Source organism: Procambarus clarkii, chromosome 44, assembly GCF_040958095.1.
Source record: "Procambarus clarkii isolate CNS0578487 chromosome 44, FALCON_Pclarkii_2.0, whole genome shotgun sequence".
Taxonomy (NCBI): Eukaryota; Metazoa; Arthropoda; class Malacostraca; order Decapoda; family Cambaridae; genus Procambarus; species Procambarus clarkii.
Window position 1 is genome coordinate 24766650 of NC_091193.1, and position 23751 is coordinate 24790400.

A 23751-nucleotide genomic window follows, 5' to 3' on the forward strand; every position below is an offset into this window, starting at 1 on the left:
TAGAGAGAAGCTGAAACTGAACCTCGCCGAGGCAAAACGTTTAAATGAGAGCAAGAATGAAGAAGAAATCAATTCTTTTTTCTACTAAGTGATAGGGGTAGGCAGACCAGTAAAGTGGTACATAAAGGCAAACCAACAAAATCATTAGCGAGAGGGGGAGTGAAAAATAAGAAGAGGGGGAACAAGTTCCTGAAGATTGCATACACCAACATAGATGGAGTAAGATCGAAGATACTGGAGTTAAGTGATGTAATACAGCTGCAGACACCAGACATTGTTGCACTCACGGAGACAAAACTTGAAGATATTATTTTAAATGAAGTCATATTCCCAAGGGGCTACTCAATTTGGAGACGGGACAGAAAAATTAGGAAAGGCGGTGGCGTTGCTGTGCTGGTGAAAGAACACCTAAAAGTGAACGAAATAATGACTGCCAATCCACAAGAAGTTGACATAATAGCACTAGAGATCTGCCATGAGGATGATAAACTAATGATCACAAATGCATATAGTCCACCGCTAAGCAGCACATGGTCAAAGGAGGAGCTAGATAGTAAAAGAGAAGGTCTTATAACAATAATGAGAGAGATCATAGCGAGAGCGGACTTCAACTTGAAAGTCATAGACTGGGAAGCATATGAAGCTAAAACAGAAGATTTCTGGACCTGTAAATTTGTAGACCTCATCCTACCTTGAGGCTACCTTGAGGTGCTTCCGGGGCTTAGTGTCCCCGCGGCCCGGTCGTCGACCAGGCCTCCTGGTTGCTGGACTGATCAACCAGGCTGTTAGACGCGGCTGCTCGCAGCCTGACGTATGAGTCACAGCCTGGTTGATCAGGTATCCTTTGGAGGTGATTATCCAGTTCTCTCTTGAACACTGTGAGGGGTTTGCCAGTTATGCCCCTTATGTGTAGTGGAAGCGTGTTGAACAGTCTCGGGCCTCTGATGTTGATAGAGTTCTCTCTCAGAGTACCTGTTGCACCTCTGCTTTTCAACGGGGGTATTCTGCACATCCTGCCATGTCTTCTGGTCTCATGTGGTGTTATTTCTGTGTGCAGGTTTGGGACCAGCCCCTCAATTATTTTCCACGTGTAAATTATTATGTATCTCTCCCGCCTGCGCTCAAGGGAGTACAGATTTAGGCTCTTTAGTCGGTCCCAGTAATTTAGATGTTTTACTGAGTGGATTCTAGCAGTAAAGGATCTCTGCACGCTCTCTAGGTCAGCAATTTCTCCAGCTTTGAAAGGGGCTGTCATTGTGCAGCAGTACTCCACTCTAGATAGCACAAGCGTTTTGAAAAGTATCATCATCGGTATAGCATCTCTAGTGTGAAAAGTTCTCGTTATCCAACCTGTCATTTTTCTTGCAGTTGTGACGGCTACTTTATTGTGTTCTTTAAAGGTAAGGTCTTCCGACATGAGTACACCCAGGTCCTTTACATTGCCTTTTCGTTCTATGTTATGATTTGCCTGCGTTTTGTACGTGGTTCCTGTTTTTATGTTTTCAATTTTTCCGTAGCGCATGAGCTGAAACTTATCCTCGTTGAATACCATATTATTTTCTGTAGCCCATAGAAAGACCTGATCAACATCTGATTGGAGGTTTGCCGTGTCCTCTATGTTGCCAACTCTCATGAAAATCCTAGTGTCATCTGCAAAGGATGATACAGTGCTATAGGTTGTGTTCTGGTCTATGTCCGATATGAGGATGAGAAAAAGTACTGGAGCAAGCACAGTACCCTGGGGGACTGAGCTCTTCACGGTTGATGGGCTGGATTTTATTTTGTTGACTATTACACATTGGGTTCTGTCAGTCAGGAAATTGTAGATCCATCTGCCTATTTTCCCGGTAATTCCTTTTGAACGCATTTTATGTGCAATAACACCATGGTCACATTTATCAAAAGCTTTTGCGAAATCTGTGTAAATTACATCAGCGTTTTGTTTGTCTTCCATAGCATCTAATGCCATATCATAGTGGTCCAGCAACTGCGACAGGCAAGAGCGCCCTGTTCTGAAACCATGTTGTCCGGGGTTATGGAGATGCTGTGATTCCATGTATTTTGTGATCTTACTTCTTAGCACTCTCTCAAAAATTTTTATGATGTGCGATGTTAGTGCTATCGGTCTGTAATTTTTTGCCTCTGCCTTATTTCCTCCTTTATGGAGTGGTGCTATCTCTGCTGTTACATCCTGGAAACATTCTTGTATCAACATGTTAAACAAGCTACGAGGATGAGAGAAGGGGACGTTCCCTCCATGCTAGATTTGATATTTACCAGGAAGGAGGAAGAAATATTTGACATTCAGTACCTTCCTCCCTTGGGTAAAAGTGACCATGTCTTTTTGGGAATAAAGTATGCAATGCGTTATAATCTGGAAGAAAATATGAAGGTTGATGCAATTGAAAAACCTGACTTTAGGAGAGGACATTATGGCAACCTTAGAAATTTTTTTAGTGGGTATAATTGGACAGACTTGTTGCTAGGCAAGGAAGTGAATGAGACGTATGTCAAGTTTTGTGAAATATATGATAAAGGCACAAAAAAATTTATACCAAAACAGAGAAGCAGAACTAGGAAACAGGATTGGTTCAACAGAAAGTGCGAGAGGGCCAGAGACCAAAAGACACAAAAATGGAATCAGTACAGGAAGAGGCCAAACCCCCAAACATACCAGCGATACAAAGATGCGAGAAACAACTACACGGCAGTGAGGAGAGAGGCAGAAAGAAATTTTGAAAAAGGGATTGCAGACAAATGTAAAACAGAACCAGGTCTAATCTATAAATTCATAAACAACAAATTGCAGGTACAGGATGATATACAGAGGTTGAAAATGGGAAATAGATTCACGGAAAATGAAAAGGAAATGTGTGAAACATGAAACGAAAAGTTTCAAAGTGTGTTTGTACAAAATGAAATCTTCAGGGAACCAGATATAATAAGAATTCCAGAGAACAACAGAGCACATAGAGGTGTCTAGAGACGAAGTGGAAAAAATGCTCAAGGAGCTAAATAAGAACAAGGCAGTTGGTCCAGATGGAGTTTCACCATGGGTTCTGAGAGAATGTGCACCTGAGCTCAGCATTCCTCTTCAACTGATTTTTCAGGCATCCCTGTTTACAGGAGTTGTAGCTGATGTGTGGAAAAAGGCTAACATAGTGCCAATCTACAAAAGTGGAAGCAGGGAAGACCCCCTTAATTATAGACCGGTATCATTGACAAGTGTAATAGTCAAAATATTGGAAAAAATAATTAAAACTAAATGGGTAGGACACCTGGAGAGAAATGATATAATATCAGACAGACAGTATGGTTTTCGATCTGGAAGATCCTGTGTATCGAATTTACTCAGTTTCTATGATCGAGCAACAGAGATATTGCAGGAAAGAGATGGTTGGGTTGACTGCATCTATCTGGACCTAAAAAAGGCTTTTGACAGAGTTCCACATAAGAGGTTGTTCTGGAAACTGGAAAATAATGGAGGGGTGACAGGTACGCTTCTAACATAGATGAAAAATTTTCTGACTGATAGAAAAATGAGGGCAGTGATCAGAGGCAATGAATCGGACTGGAGAAATGTCACAAGTGGAGTACCACAGGGTTCAGTTCTTGCACCAGTGATGTTTATCGTCTACATAAATGATCTACCAGTTGGTATACAGAATTATATGAACATGTTTGCTGATGATGCTAAGATAATAGGAAGGATAGGAAACTTAGATGATTGTCATGCCCTTCAAGATGACCTGGACAAAATAAGTATATGGAGCAAGAAAAATGACAGGTTGGATAACAAGAACTTTTCACACTAGAGATGCTATACCGATGATGATACTTTTCAAAACGCTTGTGCTATCTAGAGTGGAGTACTGCTGCACAATGACAGCCCCTTTCAAAGCTGGAGAAATTGCTGACCTAGAGAGCGTGCAGAGATCCTTTACTGCTAGAATCCACTCAGTAAAACATCTAAATTACTGGGACCGACTAAAGAGCCTAAATCTGTACTCCCTTGAGCGCAGGCGGGAGAGATACATAATAATTTACACGTGGAAAATAATTGAGGGGCTGGTCCCAAACCTGCACACAGAAATAACACCACATGAGACCAGAAGACATGGCAGGATGTGCAGAATACCCCCGTTGAAAAGCAGAGGTGCAACAGGTACTCTGAGAGAGAACTCTATCAACATCAGAGGCCCGAGACTGTTCAACACGTTTCCACTACACATAAGGGGCATAACTGGCAAACCCCTCACAGTGTTCAAGAGAGAACTGGATAAGCACCTCCAAAGGATACCTGATCAACCAGGCTGTGACTCATACGTCAGGCTGCGAGCAGCCGCGTCTAACAGCCTGGTTGATCAGTCCAGCAACCAGGAGGCCTGGTCGACGACCGGGCCGCGGGGACACTAAGCCCCGGAAGCACCTCAAGGTAGCCTCAAGGTAGCACCACTTGGCAAATGGAATTTAATGTTAATAAATGCCATGTTATGGAATGTGGAATAGGAGAACATAGACCCCACACAATCTATATATTATGTGAGAAATCTTTAAAGAATTCTGATAAAGAAAGAGATCTAGGGGTGGTTCTAGATAGAAAACTATCACCTGAGAACACATAAAGAATATTGTGCGAGGAGCCTATGCAACACTTTCTAACTTCAGAATTGCTTTTAAATACATGGATGGCGAAATACTAAAGAAATTGTTCACGACTTTTGTTAGGCCAAAGCTAGAATATGCAGCGGTTGTGTGGTGCCCATATCTTAAGAAGCACATCAACAAACTGGAAAAGGTGCAAAGACATGCTACTAAGTGGCTCCCAGAACTGAAGGGCAAGAGCTACGAAAAGAGGTTAGAGGCATTAAATATGCCAAAACTGGAAGACAGAAGAAAAAGAGGTGATATGATCACTTCATACAAAATAGTAACAGGAATTGATAAAATTGATAGGGAAGATTTCCTGAGACCTGGAACTTTAAGAACAAGAGGTCATAGATATAAACTAGCTAAACACAGATGCCGAAGAAATATAAGAAAATTCACTTTCGCAAACAGTGGTAGATGGTTGGAACAAGTTAGGTGAGAAGGTGGTGGAGGCCAAGACCGTCAGTAGTTTCAAAGCGTTATATGACAAAGAGTGCTGGGAAGACGGGACACCACGAGCGTAGCTCTCATCATATAACTACACTTAGGTAATTACTCAAATTCCACAACAATTTCTCAAAATGTATGCCTCCACCAATGACCACATCTGGCCACACATTAAAGATTCCCCAACTTTAACCCCTAAGCTGCTACAGCCTGAACTACTGCACTGCTCTGCATCAAAATATGATAACCCCGTGGTGCGCTGAAAATAAATTCTTTCCAAAAAATTATTTTCTCTTCTTATAAAGTTAATTAACATGCAGTTTCTAACCCTTAAACTGCTCAGTATAAGGGGCCAGGAAGAGAAAAATATTCAAATTATGTCAAAATTATTTAAAAATGGTAAACAAATCTCAATTTATTGGCTTTAGTGTCATGAAATAAAAATATCAAAATATTTTCAATAACCGGGTTTAGACGAATTTTTAAAAAGAAGAACAGCTTCTATTAACTGGAACCGAGGGATAATGCAGTAGTAAAGATATGAGAGCACGTGTCCAACACACACAGAAGAATAGTAGTAAGAAGTGTCCACAAAGTGGATATGCAGCTGGTGCCTTTATAGTATTTGTGAGTAATACATAATAACACAAATTATAATGAGAAAGTATGTTATTATGCTCTATTTTGTTATAAATCTCATAAATACATGGCCCAATGTCAATATGTTACTTTCATCAATGTCCATTTTTTTTTTTAAGATTTTAGTTTTTTCTACTTTGTTTATTATCTGATTTTGATGTAACCTTCACATCCTGGAGAGTGCATGCCAGTCCCAAACTATGTGAAGATAAAAAGAAATTGGTCTACAAATAAATCAGTCACAACTCGCAGAACTAGGGACTTTGATTTTTTTGGGGCTGATTTTTTAACAGAATTCAAACTATTTTCTTTGTTTCTTTAGGTTGTTTTGATGATTGGGGACCAGTTTTGGGTTTTTCACTTATATGAAGTATACCTTACAAATATCCCCTAAATCATTATAATTATGTCTATATCTAGTTTTATTTTGGGAGGAGGGGGGGATTTTTTCTTGATTTCATTTCAACACATAATGACGCACAACTTTCACATATTCGAGTACGAATGCCAAACAATGTTTATTAACCACTGTGATGCCCCAACTTTATTGTAATTACCTAAGTGTAGTTACAGGATGAGAGCTACGCTCGTGGTGTCCCGTCTTCCCAGCACTCTTTGTCATACAACGTTTTGAATTTACTGACAGTTTTGGCCTCCACCACCTTCTCACCTAACTTGTTCCAACCGTCTACCACTGTTTACAGAAGTGAATTTTCTTATATTTTTCCGGCAGCTTTGTTTCGTTAGTTTAAATCTATGACCTCTTGTTCTTGAAGTTCTGGGTCTCAGGAATTCTTCCCTATCAATTTTATCGATTCCTGTTACTATTTGTGTACGTAATGATCATATCGCCTCTCTTTTTTTCTATCTTCTAGTTTTTGCATATTTAATGCCTCTAACCTCTCCTCGTAGTTCTTGTCCCCTAACATTCCATGTGACATTCCCCCATGTGCCCATAAAATCAAGTGTTTACAATTTTTTTTTATACCTGTAAAATGATAAATTTCCTTTCCTGAAAACGTAAAAAAAAATCACAGCACACCTTGTCCACGTTCCCACAGCCAAAGTAATTGGAATTTGGTATTTATTTTTACATAGACATGTTCAGGGAAGGGAATTTATCATTTTACGAAGAAAAAAGAATTTTTTGGGCATACTTTATTTCATGCGCACAGGGGGAATTTGACAATAAACTCGGCGCAGCACGTTGGTTAAGGGGATGGGCAAAAAAATATTTGAAATACAGTACAACCTCGATTCAATGTACTATATGGGACCAACCCCAGTTCGTTGGAGCGTTGGATTCGTTGCAAGAGGTGACCTTCAGGAGGCGTTTGTGTCTGTCTTTTTTTTTTCTTGCACACAATAAAAATGCATTATCATATTACATACTGTACCTATATATTACTTCTCTACTAAAAAATACTATAATTCATAATATTTACTTTATTGTTGGAGTTATGTCCATCTTGAAGTTTTGTGAAGTTGTGAATGCTCTACATTAAATACGTACTGTAGTGCATTATGCCGTTAGCACTGTGTTGATTAAAAGTAGTTCTGCTGTATGTTGAGTACTACAATACAGTTTATGAAAACTATTGTACACTAAAATTACTGCAACTTTAATTTTAACACTGTTTACACACTTAAATTTAACACTTGTTCTAGCTGTTCATGCCTCACACGATGTTTTTAGATGTTTGCATCAGCTTTGTTGGTGCTCGCTGCTGCTGTGGGTTCAGCTGCCTCTGAGCTGGTGCTGGCTGCTGTTGTACCAGTGCTGGGTACAACTTTGCTCGTGCTAGGTATGGCTGTTCTTGTACTGGGTACGGATGTTCTCGTGCTGGGTATGGCTGTTCTCGTGCTGGGTACGACTGTTCTCGTGCTGGGTTCGGCTGTTCTCTTGCTTGGTACGGCTGTTTTCGTACTTGGTACGGCTGTTCTCGTACTTGGTACGGCTGTTCTCGTACTTGGTACAGCTGTTCTCTTGCTGAGTACGGCTGTTCTCGAGCTGGGTACGGCTGTTCTCGTGCTGGGTTCGGCTGTTCTCGTGCTTGGTACAGCTGTTCTCGTGCTTGGTACGGGTGTTCTCGTGCTTGGTACGGCTGTTCTCGTGCTTGGTACAGCTGTTCTTGTGTTGGGTACGGCTGTTCTCGTGCTGGGTACGGCTCTGCTCGGGCTGGTTGATTTTCTGCTACTAGTTCTTGCAAAATATTGCTTCATTTTTGGCATTAATAAGGCACTATTAGTAAGCCCCTGAGACATTTTGCTTTATAACCATAGAGCTGTAGTAAAAAACTGGTCAATTCCACAATTATTCTTCCACCGGCGGATAAATACTGTACGTCAATCGCAGACAAAGCTAAGGGTGCATACTATACGAACACAGACTAAGTCTATACGTACACCCTTCAGTAGGCTGGTGTTTACGCCAGATCCAGTAACATAAACCTCTCTTAAATATTCGATTTACATCAAATTATATATTTTTGGGTTATATATTTAGTTTAGCAACATTATTACGGTAATAAAAGCTATAAAAAATACTTATTTTGGAACTGATTTATTAATTTTATTATTTTGAAGCCGTAGGTCACTGAACTGTGGCGACAAAATCGAACAAAACACACCTGGTGTTGTGTTCGATTTCCAGTAACATAAATTTCTCTCAAATACTCGATTTACATCAAATTATATATTTTTAGGTTACATGTTTAGTTTAGCAACATTATTACGGTAATAAGAGCAATAAAAAATACTTACTTTGGAACTGATTTATTAATTATATTATTTCGAAGCCGTAGATCACTGAACTGTTGCGACGAAATTGAACAAAACAAGCATGGTGTTGTGTGGACAGGGATTAGACCCGTCCACTCGTGCTGGAGTTGTGCCACCAATAACGTGAATAATTTCTCAAATAGCAGATATCTATCATATTACAGTATATTTTTGGTTTTATTTATTTTAGTTTAATTAGAATAATAAAGTTATTAAAACACCAGTTTTAGAAATGATTTAATGTGAAACGTTCAAAGTCATGGGTTACTGAACTATGACAACACAGACGAAAGTGAGTGAAACCTCACTGTACAGTGAGGTTTACTGTGCAGTATTTCCTTATCTGTCCACCCTCACTCGTCTTGTTTCATTACAGAAAATGTATATAAGAAGATTTCAACACATAAGCTAGCTATTCACGCTTCAGCCTTTAAATTAATTGACAAAGATACGTGTGCCACAAATTGGTGAACGAAAATCATTGAAACTCCGTCGTTCACTTGTGTGGACCACTCTAGCTGGTGTTTGGTTAATATGCGTCACTTCTTGTGTGGACCATTCTGGCTGGTGTTTGGTTCATATGGTTCACTTGTTGTGTGGTCCACTTGTGTGATCCAACTTGTCATATGAAGGAATTATTAATTGTAATCTGTGATGGTATGGTAAAGTTTTCCACCACTCTGTGAACTCTGTCCCAACATCGTAAGCTTGTGGACCACTTGTGGACCACTTGTGCGGTCCACTTGTGTGGTCCACTTGTGTGATAGAACTTGTCATATGAAGGAATTAATAATTGTATTCTGTGATAAAATGGGAAAGTTTTCCACCAGTTTGTGAACTCTGTCTCGACATCATAAGCAAATCCGAACATCCTCTGCTTCGGCGAATCATTGTTCGTCGAACCAGGTGAGTAAATCCTGGTTGATACCTGGTTGATGGGGTTCTGGGAGTTCTTCTACTCCCCAAGCCCGGCCCGAGGCCAGGCTCGACTTGTGAGAGTTTGGTCCACTAGGCTGTTGCTTGGAGCGGCCCGCAGGCCCACATACCCACCACAGCCAGGTTGGTCCGGCACTCCTTGGAGGAATAAATCTAGTTTCCTCTTGAAAATGTCCACGGTTGTTCCGGCAATATTTCTGATGCTTGCTGGGAGGACGTTGAACAACCGCGGACCTCTGATGTTTATACAGTGTTCTCTGATTGTGCCTATGGCACCTCTGCTCTTCACTGGTTCTGTTCTACATTTTCTTCCATATCGTTCACTCCAGTACGTTGTTATTTTTCTGTGTAGATTTGGTACTTGGCCCTCCAGTATCTTCCAGGTGTATATTATTTGATATCTCTCTCGTCTTCTTTCTAGTGAGTACATTTGGAGGGCTTTGAGACGATCCCAATAATTTAGGTGCTTTATTGCGTCTATGTGTGCCGTATATGTTCTCTGTATTCCCTCTATTTCAGCAATCTCTCCTGCTCTGAAGGGGGAAGTGAGTACTGAGCAGTACTCAAGACGGGACAACACAAGTGCCTTGAAGAGTACAACCATTGTGATGGGATCCCTGGATTTGAAAGTTCTCGTAATCCATCCTATCATTTTTCTGGCTGTCGCAATATTTGCTTGGTTATGCTCCTTAAACGTTAGGTCGTCAGACATTATTATTCCCAAATCCTTTACATGCTGTTTTCCTACTATGGGTACATTTGATTGTGTTTTGTACTCTGTATTATGTTTAAGGTCCTCATTTTTACCTACCTGAGTACCTGGAATTTATCACTGTTAAACATCATGTTATTTTCTGATGCCCAGTCGAAAACTTTATTAATATCAGCTTGAAGTTTTTCAATGTCTTCAGCCAAGGTAATTTTCATACTGATTTTTGTGTCATCTGCAAAGGATGATACGAAGCTGTGACTTGTATTTTTGTCTATATCTGATATGAGAATAAGGAAAAGCAGCGGTGCAAGGACTGTACCCTGAGGTACAGAGCTTTCAACTGCACTTGGACTAGATTTCATATTGTTGACCGTTACTCGCTGAGTCCTGTTTGACAGAAAACTGAGTATCCAGCGTCCTACTTTACCGGTTATTCCCATTGACTTCATTTTGTGTGCTATCACGCCATGGTCACATTTATCGAAAGCCTTTGCGAAGTCCGTGTATATCACATCAGCATTCTGTTTTTCTTCTAATGCCTCAGTGACTTTGTCGTAGTGCTCAAGTAGCTGTGAGAGGCACGATCGTCCCGCTCGAAATCCATGTTGGCCTGGGTTGTGAAGGTCATTGGTCTCCATGAAATTGGTGACCTGACTCCTAATCACTCTCTCAAATACTTTTATGATGTGCGATGTTAGTGCAACGGGTCTATAATTCTTTGCCAATGCTTTGCTCCCTCCCTTGTGTAGAGGGGCTATATCTGCTACTTTAAGTGCATCTGGTATCTCCCCCATGTCCAAGCTCTTCCTCCACACTATACTGAGTGCCTGCGCTACCGGCACTTTGCATTTCTTTATAAATATTGAATTCCATGAGTCTGGACCTGGGGCCGAGTGCATGGGCATGTTTTCAATTTCTCTTTCAAAATTTAGTGCGCTCGTGTTTATATCAGTTATATTTACAGGGGTTTGAATATCCCGCATAAAGAAATTGTCTGGATCTTCCACCTTAATGTTGTTTATTGGAGTGCTAAACATGTCCTCATACTACTTTTTTAGGATTTCACTAATTTCTTTGTCATCCTCCGTGTATGAACCTTCACTTGTACGAATAGGTCCAATACTGGCAGCGGTTTTTGCTTTTGATTTCGCATATGAGAAGAAATATTTTGGATTTTTCTTTATTTCCTGAATTGCTTTCTGTTCTAACTGCCTTTCTTCAGTTTCATATGAGTGTTTCAATTTCCGCTCGATTTCTTCAATCTCCCTATTTAAATTATTCCTTCTTTGACGGGAAATTCGTGTCTGCATAAGCAGTTCCGTTATTTTTTTCCTGCGTTTATAGTGTCGTCTGCGTTCTCTTTCTACGTTAGATCTCTTTCTGGCTTTCCTCAAAGGAACATGTTTCAGACAGACTTGATACGCTTCTGACGTCAGTTTTTCTATTCCTTCTGTAGGACTTGTATTACTTAGAACAGTTCCCCATGGAATGTTTGTAAGTTCCCTGTTTATTATCTCCCAGTCTATCCTTTTATTATTAAAATTGAATTTACTGAATAGTGTGCGAACTGATTATTTACTGAATAATCCGGCCTGAAAAGTGTGCGAACAAGCCGGAGATTCGTTGAATCGGGGTATGTTGAATCGAGGTTGTACTGTACATGAAAATTTCTTTACAGAAGAAAAAGAGGCGATATGGTCACTATGTACAAAATAGTAACAGGAATTAATAAAATCATAGGGAAGATTTCCTGAGAACTGGAACTTCAAGAACAAGAGGTCATAGATATAAACTAGCTAAACACAGATGCCGAAGAACTATAAGAAAATTCACTTTCGCAAACAGAGTGGTGGACGGTTGGAACAAGTTAGGTGAGAAGGTGGTGGAAGCCAAGGCCATCAGTAGTTTCAAAGCGTTATATGACAAAGAGTGCTGGGAAGACGGGACACCACGAGTGTAGCGCTCATCCTGTAACTATACTTAGGTAATTACACTCAAGTAATTACAAGACCCAGCCAGGTCTGAACCTGGGAGGGAACTGGATGGGAATTCTTTCAGTTCACCAGGAACCCAAACCCGGCTAGATGGGAAAGAACCAAATCCCTGCCGAGCAGACACGCGGACCGAGTTGGGTTTGGCTTCGTCGGCTGTTCTGGTTCGTTCGGGGTCACCCCTTCCGCCTCACTCGCGATCGCAGGGTTCGACCCCCGGGGGCCTTGCGTCGGTTGCTGCGTCACCGGCTTCCTCTTCGGGTGTTTCGGGGTTCAGTGCCTTGGCGCCTACCCAAGCCCTCGCTCGATGTGTACACAGATCCGTCGTCTCTCGGCTGGGGCTTTGTGACCAGTGCTCACCAGGCCGGCCAGGAGCATTGGGATCCGTCCTTCCGTCGAGCTCACAGCACGGTGCGGGAGTTCGCGGCAGTGTGGTTCGCTCTTGGGAGGATTCGGGTGGCCCGCGGATCGACGATTCGGCTCTATTCGGACTGCTCTCCGGTGGTTCATTGCCTGAACCCCGGGAGTTCGATGCGGTCCTTGTCTCTTTGGGGTTGGTCGCTTCGGGTGACTCGCCTGCTGAGTTCTCGGGGTTTGGCTCTCCTGGCGGTTCACGTACAGGAAGTGTCCAACGTCTTGGTCCTTGGCCGACGCCCTGTCCCGCTTCGTTCCCCTCTCCACGGAGTGGATGGTCGACGACGAGTCCTTCCATTGGCTTTGCCAGACGTTCGGGCGCCCCGAGTTGGACCTCTTCGTGTCGGCGCGGTCGCGGCATCTTCCCGTGTATGCGGCGCCCTTTCCCGCTCGCGAGGCTGTCGGGGTCGATGCCTTTCGGCTAGACTGGTTGAGGTGGGGGTTCCTGTACCTTTTTCCCCCAGTTCGGCTGTTGCTCCAGGTCCTGACTCACTTAGAGACTTACCAGGGGAGAGTTGTCCTTCTGGCCCCTTGGTGGCCGGCCCAGCCTTGGTTTCAGGCGCTGGTTGCTCGGTGTCCGTACCCAAGGGTTTTCCCGCGGCTCCGCCTCTTTCAGCAGATCGGGCCGGTACGTCACGTGGCTGGTTCGATCTTCTAAAGTCTTCGCGTATGGGTTTTTTGACTCGAGTTTATCATCGTCTGTATGGTGATCAGGTAGCCTCCTTGTTGGTGTCCCACCTGAGGGCTTCTTCTCGGCGGCAGTATAAAGTTTCCTGGCGGTCCTTCTGTTTTTTTTTTTTGCGTCTTCGTCATATTACCTTCTCTGTTCAGGTGGTCTTGTCCTTCCTCTCGTGGTTGTTTCAGGACCGTCATCTTATGCTTAACACTGTCGCCTCGTAACGTGCGGTGCTGGCGGAGCCGCTTCAGCTTGCCTTCGGTATCGATGTTACGTCTGCACCGTTCCGCAAGCTGTCTCGTGCATTGTTTCACCTCCGGCCTGCTCATGCGCCACCTAAGCCATCCTGGTCTTATACAGTGCTCACTTTCCTTTCGTCTCCTCGTTTCATTGTGGCCCCTTTGGTCCAGGATTGTTTTTCCAAGGCTCTTTTCTTGTTGGCTTTGGCCTCTGGAGGTCGGGTAGGGGAGCTTCATGCTCTCTTCCGGCGCAGGGGTTTCTGCTCTTTTGGTCGTGGAGATTCTTTTGTTCCCTTGCAGCCGTCTCCAACTTTTCTGGCGAAGAATGAGACTGCTCTGCGTTCCGGAGGGGTCCGTGGGCGGTTGATGCTTGGTTGGTCAGGCCCGGGGTGCATCATGTTTTCTGTCCGGTTGTGGCGCTTCGCCGTTATTTGCGCGCCACGGCTTCTGTGTCCGGGGACACGCTGTGGGTTGATCCGGTTTCCCTTCTTCCCTGTTCGCGGGTTTGGGTCTCCCAGGTCGTCCGCAGGGTTATTAAGTCTTATCTTGAGGTTATCTTGAGATGATTTCGGGGCTTTTTTAGTGTCCCCGCGGCCCAGTCCTCGACCAGGCCTCCACCCCCAGGAAGCAGCCCGTGACAGTTGACTAACACCCAGGTACCTATTTTACTGCTAGGTAACAGGGGCATAGGGTGAAAGAAACTCTGCCCATTGTTTCTCGCTGGCGCCTGGGATCGAACCCAGGACCACAGGATCACAAGTCCAGCGTGCTGTCCGCTCGGCCGACCGGCTCCCTCCAGTCAGCCTGCGGTCTATCCCCATGCCCATGATGTTCGTAAGTTCGCGGCTCTTGCTGCCGTCTTTGGGAATATTGTATGTCTTGGTCTGATATTCGGGCGCAGGGATTTTGGCGGTCGAACAGGGTCCTGGCTGCTTGTTACCTTGTGAATGTCCCTGGGCCCCGTCGGGCCTGTGTTGCTTTGGGTCGGCAGTTGCAGCTAGTTGTCTCGGCTTTGAGTTGAGGAGTGAGCGGCGACCGCCTCCCGGGTAGGTCCCTCTTTTTCCGTCTATTGGTAGTTAGCTCCAGGGAGCCGACGGGGCTCCCCCCAGAAAACCAGCGATGAATGTAATGAAACGCCATTTTCTGGGTGAATCCCAGAGGCTCTCTGGCATCCCTCCCTCCCTCCCTCCGGTTGGCGTTTTTGACATCCAGCCTCAAGAACTGTGGTGTGGGTAGCCAGTGTGGAGGGTCTGGGGCTGCTCCTTCCCCCTCCTGGGGAGGGGAGAGCTGCGCAGACAGCGGCGCGGCGGCGTGTGACGTCACACTAGTTTGCTTGTTTTCTGTTGGGGAGTTCTATCCACTAGTTCGGCTTTTGGTAGCAATTTTAACCAGAATAGGGGTTTGTTTTGAGGCGCTTACCTTTCTGGGTGCCTGATCCGGTCGATGGTAGACATAGAATGCTTCCAACCACACGGGGGCTTCTATAGGCCATTGCTCCCCTTGCCACTCTGAGGGGGCCCGGTTTTGGCCGTGGTCCCCAGTAGGCCTAAGAACTCCATACACATGACTGATGCCAAAGTCTGACATTAGCATATCAGCATGGAATAGCTCCGGGGAGCCTCCGGGACTCGCCCAGAAAATGGCGTTTCATTACATTCAATGCTGGTTTTTTGATTGATCAGTTAAAGGGCGATTTGAGTAGGATCATTGATACACATTTGTCTCACTAATTCATTGCTAATATCTACTATCTTACGCTATTATTGTCCATGTGTAGGCCTATTGAAGCAGCTCTTATTTTATGGGCCCACATGATGCAGCTCTTATTTTATCCCATTCATATATTTGTCATTGTACCTCACTTCACCTCTCTCTCCTGCCTATATATATGTCCAATCATATTGACTTGACCCTTCCTGACCTGTAAAGACCTGCATCCAGGTCTTTACAGTCTGTAGGTTCAGGGTCGGGGTGGGGCTTCCATGGTTTTGAGACTCAGTTGGTCTCGGGGAATTCCCCTTCCGGGGTAGCAACAGGGCATTTGAGCCTGTTCCTCCAGCCGTGTTGTATGAGTCTGTTAGTGGGCTCCCTTCCTTCGTGTTTTTCACAGCTGCCCCGGTTTTTCTTGAGGCTGGGGCTTTCGAGGGACGGCTCGGCCCCGGGGCCTGCCGTGTGGGTTCCAGGGGCCGGGGAAGGGCTGGCTTGGGGGGCCTCTGGCCCCATTGGAACACGCCGAGGCTCTGGGAGGGGCTTGCGGTTGCATGGAGTGGGGCTTCTCCTTCCCTACTCTCCGCACGAGTTGTTGGGCATTGGCCATTCCCCGGGCACGGTTCATTGTCCCTTACGCCCGTTGGTTCTGTCCTTTCAGTGGGTACTCTTCTCCGTTGTTCATCCCTTTTAACTAGGGACAGGACTTCTCCGTCATGTTCCCCTCTTCTTGGGGTTCTCCATGACTTTAGGTCTCGGGGGCAACTGGGTTTTTCGGTGCCTTCGTCATTTGTGCTTGCTTCTGTATTCTCGAAGGTTCAGGATGGTTTTTGCTCCTTCCCGTATTATTGGATCGCCTGTCGTCTGCCGGTACAGCTTCCCTCCGGTCCTTTCTAGGGCTTGTAATTAATTACCTAAGTAATTACCTAAGTGTAGTTACAGGATGAGAGCTACGCTCGTGGTGACCCGTCTTCCCAGCACTGAATCCTGAATCTCTCAGTGTCCTTAGTAACGTGGCCTACGTTACCAAATCTAACGACTTTCCTAAGGCCTTCGCCTAAGGAACATGCAGGACAGCGATACTAAGAGCGACTGAAATTTTAACAGCAGCAAACGAATGATTACCAGAATATATTTCTGGCAAAAAGGGAAGTGAGAAACATTGAAAATAAATAGACAAAGTCAACGTTGCCCATGCAGCAACTTGTCTCATTTTTACCAAAAAAATCGCACCTTCTCCAGGCCACTACAGCTGAACTGCATGAAGTAGAGACTTTTTACTTGGATTTTCGTGCTTCCTTGGTGCCAATTAATCCTTAAACTGTGCATGGCATATATATATACAACCAGAGTAACATGTCCCACCATACGCATGGCATACATATACAATGCAGGGTGCCGGCCACGATTCAAATGGCCCGCGGCTACACGGGGATCACATCAGCTTCCTCAGGGCTCTTGTAAACAGATGCCACGTTTAAAAAAAATTGTGGGCAACATTCTCCGGTGTGAGAGCCACAATACTGTGTGAGCAACCAAGGCTGGCACACGCAACATGAGTTAACAGCACTGCTGTTCAGCTTATGACCACAGCATCGCCTAAGAAGTCAAAATAAATATGTACCTGCAATTATTTAGCGATGACAGTATTACAGACGACTCACAATTGTGATAAAAATGATCAGGATTGTGATAATAGCAGAATTGTTGTGATAATTAGCGCTGTGTGGGAGGAGTAATGCTGAGGGAGGGAGGTAATGTCGTCTGCTGAATCTGTGTGGCCACCTGTTGTCTAAACTCACCATACCAGCTTAGCAGTTCACTATAGGGAACACAAATATAGATACTGTACTCATATATAATGCGTGTATTAGTGTAATAACAGCAAAAGGAGACTGTTGAGAGGAGTCATTTGGGTGACAGAGGTGGCATCGTCTGCATGACTTGTCATGCTGCGTAGAGGGTGGCCACTATGTTCTTTGGGCACCATACCAGCTTAGTTGTACAGTTATGGTGAATAAAACATGTAGATACTTATATTTAACGTCTGTATATAGTAAATAAAAGCAAAAACAGTATGGTGGGAGGAGAATGTTGGCTAGTGAGGTGTTGCTCAGGGAGGGAGTGATGGCAAGTGGCTGGCTGGCTGGCTGGTGGGGCGGCCACTCCTCGTTGCTTTTTGACTCGCCATACCAACTTAGTGGTTCGTTATGGTTACCAAAACATGCAGATACTTATATATAGCCTGTGTATATAGTGTAATAACAGCAAAAGTATTTGTTTATTGTTTTATGAACATAATTGAATCACTAATATACACACCATACTTTAGAGTATAGCAATGATTCACCACTTTTATTATATAAATATATAACACTACACACTATTGAATAATATTACTGGAAAAAAAAATAAGAAAAAATAATTCAGACACACTAAAATAATTAGGTAATAATATCTTTGTGGCAGGGCTAACCACCTCTGACGCTTGCTCTATCAACGCCCACATTTCGTCAGACTTCCTCGGCCTATTGCGGCCAAACTATGTCACTCACGATTTTTTTTCCTGTACTCAGGGAACAGAAATGAACATTTTTAGAAGACGAAAACAAATGAATTTTTTTTCTTGTGCATGGGGTGTAAAAGTCTTCAGGGGTCCCTTAGCAGCTTAAATGTTAACAATACCAAAAGAAAAAATACGGTTTTTGAAGCAATTTATGTTTGGCACACCACAAGAATATCATTTTAAAAGGTGGGCAATGCAGGGGTTAACCCTTAAACTGCACTATACAGTACATAAATAGCTGGGATGAATAACTGTCGCGGAACTCCACACCACTGCTGTGTATGGTTGGGAGTACTACGTAAGATTTAAAAGTCCCGAGGCTACATGGGGTTCACATTAGCTTCCTCAGGGCTCTTGTAAACAGTCACTATTAAAAAAAATTCCCGGGTGTGAGAGCTTCAGTACTGAGTTAGCAACCAAGGCTGGCACACTCAGCATGAACTAACAGCACTGCAGTTCAGCTTGTGACCATAGCATCGCCTAAAAATGTACAAATATATATACGTAACTGGTATTATTTAGCGATAATAGTACTGTATTACAGAAGGCCCCTGACTGTGGTAAAAATGATCAGGATTATGACAATAGCAGGATTGTTGTGATAATTAGCAGTGTGCGTAGTATTGTGGGAGTAATGCTGAGGAAGCGTCATCTGCTGACTGTGTGTGACCACCTGTTATTGTCTGGAATCACCATATTAGCTTAATGGTTCGCAGTGGTGAACACAAATGCAAATACTTATATATTACCTGTGTATTAGTGTAATAACAGTAATAGGAGTATGTTAAGAGGAGCCATTTTGGCGAGGGAGGTGGCATCATCTGTATAACTTGTCATACTGAGTAAGGTAGCCACTATGCTGTTTGGGTACTATACCAGCTATAGTTATGGTGAATAAAACATGTAGATACTTATATATAAGTATCTACAGGGGCATCAGGGTGAAAGAAACTCTGCCCATTTGTTTCCGCTTCCACTGGGGATTGAACCCGGAACCTCAGGACTACAAATCCCAAGCGCTGTCCACTCAGCTGTCAGTCTCCTGGACCCTTATCAATATAATTTTTGGTTTATCCTGGAAAATCGACCTGATAATGGTCCAGGACGGCCCAAAACGTCATCGCCTCTCCATCTTCTGGTGTGTGATTTGGTCATCACAAGTCACAATGGTTATTTGGCCCTTTGTAGTTACAGATAATTTGAAAGTTCCTAGATATTGCACAGGATGCCAGTTCCTATTTATATCCCCCAAACTCGTTCATAAATATGTCTAACTTATGCTCGAAACAATCCAACGATCTTACATCTATTACGTTACCCAGTAATTTGTTCTACAAATCTACAACCCTATTTCAAAATCTGCAGTAAAGGTATCAACACATAATAGAACACGAAACAATGGATAAGTTGGATAATGTATAAATTTGATAAGTTAATATTTAGGAAAGACCTGGGTAAATGCTGGTTTGGTAACAGGAATGTCAATTTGTAGAATCAATTACCGAGTAGCATAATAGCCGTAAGATGCCTTGAATGTTTCAAGCATAGGCTAGACATACACTGTATATGAATGAGTTTGGGTGGATATAAATAGGAGCTGTCATATATGGGCCAATAGGCCTTGTGTAGTTTCCGTGATTCTTATGTTCTTAAGCTACGATTATAGATCATGCAACATAATTTAGAAACATCACAGTGGGCTGATGTGAGATTACACCAACAGATAGCTATGTTCCTAACTGCTGGCTAGAGTGTCACTTGGTACAAATACATGAGTAACACTCCTCCACACCACTTTTTGTACAAAGACAAAATTACTGACTTTAAACAGTTTTCTTGAAAATTAGATTAGATCATAACAACCAAAAACATTACTCGTATCTTCACATTTTCTCTGCACAATACAGGTTAACTAACAACATTTCTAATTGGCTGTCAAAACACCTCTTCCTATTCTCTGAGACTGGCTGAACAAAAATCTCAAGACGACTTAAAAATGTTGTCAGGTGACATGATGAGTGAGGATGGGTCTCGTATACATTGTGTTTACCTCAATATTTGGACTACATGTCTGGGAGGAGAGAGCATCTATAAGGTCAGTCTCAGCGGTCCTCTGACGTTGACACAGCTGAACTTCCAACCTGCAGGCACTGGTGTGGAGCTCTGCTATGACCCTCTTCTGCTCGAAGGTAAAGGCTGGGTGGTGTAGGACCATGGTGTAGATGAGCAGCATCTCTTTGACGTAGTTCACGTCGGCGGAGGGAGGAATCTGCTGAGCCTCCGCCAGGATCTGATACAGCAGAGTGGAACATGTATGATTCCTGGATTTAAGCAAGGCAGTGAACACTATCAGATTGCTGCGCGTCCTCTCGTCTAACAAATTTGACAACCGACTTATTTCCTGTGTATTGTTTGCCTTGTATTCAGCTTCCCTGAGGTCATGGAAATCCCTCTTACCGAGGTCTTCCACACATGTGCTAATAAACCTTAGCTCCATTGGTAAACACATGTTTAGCAGGCCACATAGCAACTCGAGGCGGCGGTGTGGCTCATTGTCCTTAAACCACAAACACACCTCATCCTTACACACCATTATGACAAGAAGCTCACTCTACAGATCTCACTTGGTTGCCTCACACGTCACACACTCCAGTAATCTCACGGAAATTTCCACAGTGACAAACTTCATCTTAATATATAAGTCGCCATTTGCACCCAAATGAAAATGTTCCAACAATGCTGGCGAGCTTAATTATACGACATTCTTCTAAAAAACACGGAAGTGGCATGTGTGTGCTAACACCACAAGCGGCCAAGCTTCCGTCGACAGGAGCCTTAGACTAATTGTTGCAATAACTTTATCCGTCAATGGTGGAGGTTGAGGCCAAGTTTGGCGGAACCAAAATAAATATTTGAAGAAGGAGTGTGAGAGATGCCAACGTGTGGGATGTGTCCGGCGGGGGAGACAGCACTGGCCAGGCACGCCTACCGCGCCCCCGCCCTCCTCTCCCACCCCTCACGCCCCTCCACACACCCCTTCACACAACTCATATTCTCACTACCACATCAACACTTCTCCTTCCCTCATCTCTTGTCACCATATATCACTGACAAGTCGTCTTAACGACGGTTCTGATTGACGAAAAATTGAGAAAATTTTGACGGAAGGAAAGTAGTGTTGGCTAGCCTGGGAGTGCATAATGTAAACATGGCTGCCTCGGTGCCTGGGACCCTCAGACTCTCCAAACATCTTTACTATACCGGCCGCCCCACGCTGCCACGCCTCAAGGAAAGGAACAGGCTATGGACAGGAAGGATGTATGCTACGCGTGAGGCAAGAAAGGCCGCTAGTACTACACAGTACTGTCTGGAGGTTGTGAAGTGAGTCCTCTACCACCTACCACAGGGATTAAAGGTTTTATTCTCTAGTGGCACAAGTACTACTCTTATCAGAGACTAATTCATCATTGAACTTAATCATCACAAAGGTGATTTAATTAGATTTTATTAACGATTTAGTTTGGTTTCCCAGTGTCCGGGACAGGAGGCTTGTAGTTAAGATTATTAAGGTCCCCTTTGGCCAACTACTGACCTTTTCCAGGATGCAACCCACAACAGGTGTCAACTGTCCTATTAGAGAATTGAATCTGCAACCCCCTGCCTTATTTATTGAATAGGGTCCAAGAACTCGCTTTTATAGTCATACTGGCTTAGTTTTTTTCCTGATTGATTACCATTAAGAAATGCCCAAGTGAAGCCCATCTCTGTCAATGCTAATCTTTAAACAAACCTAACTTAACAAAATTAACACAAAAGTTATGTTTTGTATATACTGTGGACAAGGTGTGACATCATAGGTAGTATTTATGACAGCAAAATCAATATAAAAAAGATTTAATGTAAAAATACTATTTATTCTTGATATTTTTTTATTTTTAATATCTTGTATCCAAATAAAGTGGTGCCTAGTTTAAGTAATGCAGTCCACATGGGCCTATATCCAAAATTTGGTAGACTTAGTAACCTAGTGGCAGGTGTTACAAGTTTTCGTCAGTGAACCTCTCATCAATCTTAATTTAAGGAAATTGCAAAAGTAATTTTGATATTAGCCTGATATCCTCTTAAGTTCCTAGTACAGTGGTACCTCCACTTACAAATTTAATCCGTTCCCAGAGACGGGTCATAACTCAAAAAGAATTTTCCCATAAGAAATAATGAAATTGAATTAATCTGTTCCATCTCCCCAAAAATATTAACTTAAAAATACATTTTATTCCAAATACAACTCTTTTTGTACTAGCTACAATACAGCATGTATATCTTACCTTTATTGAGGACTCTCGTTGGCATATGGAAGACAGTAAGGAGAGGGGGGAAGGAGAAGGGGGGGTTTTACTGTTTGGAAGGGAAGTCCCCCTTCCATTATAACATCAGGCAGTGATGACTTCTCTGGGGTTCTCTCTCTCCTGTTTTGCAGGCATACCACTAGGAACTGGTTGTGGCTCACTGCTTGCATGTCTTACTAAGAATCTGTAAATAAAGACACTTGTTTTCCCTACATTTTAACACTAGTCTGTAATGAGACATCACATTGTCATTTAAAAGGTCAGTACCTGCTACAGCTTTATCTGCGTGAGTTTTGTCCCCCAAAACTTTGCAGTTCTTTCCATACTTCACACTTTTTATTAATGAGAAAGAGATATCCTCTACTGCCTCTACACACATCTATATTATTAGGTTGGACCTTACCACTGACTTTCTTGGAACCCATGACATGATACATAATAATTATTTTTGTTTAAATAAAAAAAGCAGAAAAAATTAAATTCTTTATAAAGAATTCAAGCGCATTCGTCACTAAGCGGGTGGCTCTGGTAAACTGAGGCGGGGTCGCCCATGCCACCAGGAACCACGCGCTTGGTTGACCCAGACGTGTATCAACAAAGACGCTAGTCGAGGCAAAGGGCGTAAGTTGAGTAAAAATTTTCCGACGAAATTGGGGTCATAACTCAAAAAATTCATAAGTAGGGGCATTCGTAAGTCGAGGTTCCACTGTACCAGTATTTACAGTTAAGTGGCTAATTGCAGCTATGCAAATAAAGCCACTCATCCTCCTGTTTAGATAGTAATTTTTGTAGCAATGTGGACCCCTCATACATATACAATCGACTCGAGAATGGTCCAGGACGGACCGAAACGTCACCGTCCCTTCACTTTCTAGTGTGTGGTTTGGTCAACATATTTTAGCCACGTTATTGTGACTCCTCGTCCTCATACATATATTGACGTAATGAACAGTTAGATAGCAGAGTTTGGTGCTATTCACTTTATAGAGTGTAGAAAATAATAAAGCTAAAAACTAATCTTAAATACCTCTTTGCCTAGTATAACACTTGTATGTGCTATATTAAACCATAGATAGAATATACAGTACTGTATTAAGCATAGGATGGTTAGGTTAGGTTTTATTTGCATCTTAAACACAAAACTTTTTCTGGTTTGTCCAAATTCAATAGTACCAAATTCTACCGTCTAATTTTCCATTATGCCAATATATGTATGATGGTCCACATCGTTACTACTATCTAAACAGGAGGATGGGCTGAAATAAAGAATTCTTAATTGTAAAATGACCTCCCAAATACAGTAAAATGCTGTTCAGTGATTCCTTTAAATGATTAAAAAAATGCTACAAAGAAGTACAATACCTGATTTACATTTTGTAGTCGTTTATATATCTACTACACTAAGCATAATTTGTATACAGTACTTCACCCTAATTAAATAATAAATAAATAAATAAATGTTTATTTAGGTAAGGTACATACATACAAGAAATTTTTACAAAGATTGGTGGACTTATAGATAGAGCTAGTACATACAATGCCTAAAGCCACTATTACGCAAAGCGTTTCGGGCAAAGCATATTTTAACAATTAAGCCAATTGTTTTTGCTACTATATTATTGTTAATATTAAATGTAAACTTACTAC

The 23751-nt window shown here is 42.8% G+C and overlaps 2 protein-coding genes across 6 annotated transcripts in view; one reads left to right on the forward strand and one right to left on the reverse strand.

Moving 5' to 3' along the window:
• LOC123745408 (uncharacterized) overlaps positions 1 to 20709 on the reverse strand; it is a 137244-nt gene extending 116535 nt beyond the window's left edge. The window contains exon 1 of one of the 2 annotated variants that reach the window (XM_045725935.2): positions 19809 to 20682. In XM_045725935.2, the coding sequence (XP_045581891.1) occupies positions 19809 to 20351 (543 nt within the window). In that variant the 5' untranslated portion in view covers positions 20352 to 20682. Of the gene's footprint in view, positions 1 to 19808 lie in introns of both variants that reach the window. The other variant, XM_045725936.2, reaches the window with a different exon arrangement.
• Positions 20710 to 20780: 71 nt separating this feature from the next.
• sicily (NADH dehydrogenase (ubiquinone) complex I, assembly factor 6 homolog sicily) overlaps positions 20781 to 23751 on the forward strand; it is a 36265-nt gene continuing 33294 nt past the window's right edge. For 2 of the 4 annotated variants that reach the window (XM_069300845.1, XM_045725939.2), the window contains exon 1: positions 20789 to 21139. In XM_069300845.1, coding sequence (XP_069156946.1) covers positions 20967 to 21139 — 173 coding nt within the window. In that variant the 5' untranslated portion in view covers positions 20789 to 20966. Of the gene's footprint in view, positions 21140 to 23751 lie in introns of all 4 variants that reach the window. The other 2 variants (XM_045725938.2, XM_045725937.2) reach the window with 2 other exon arrangements.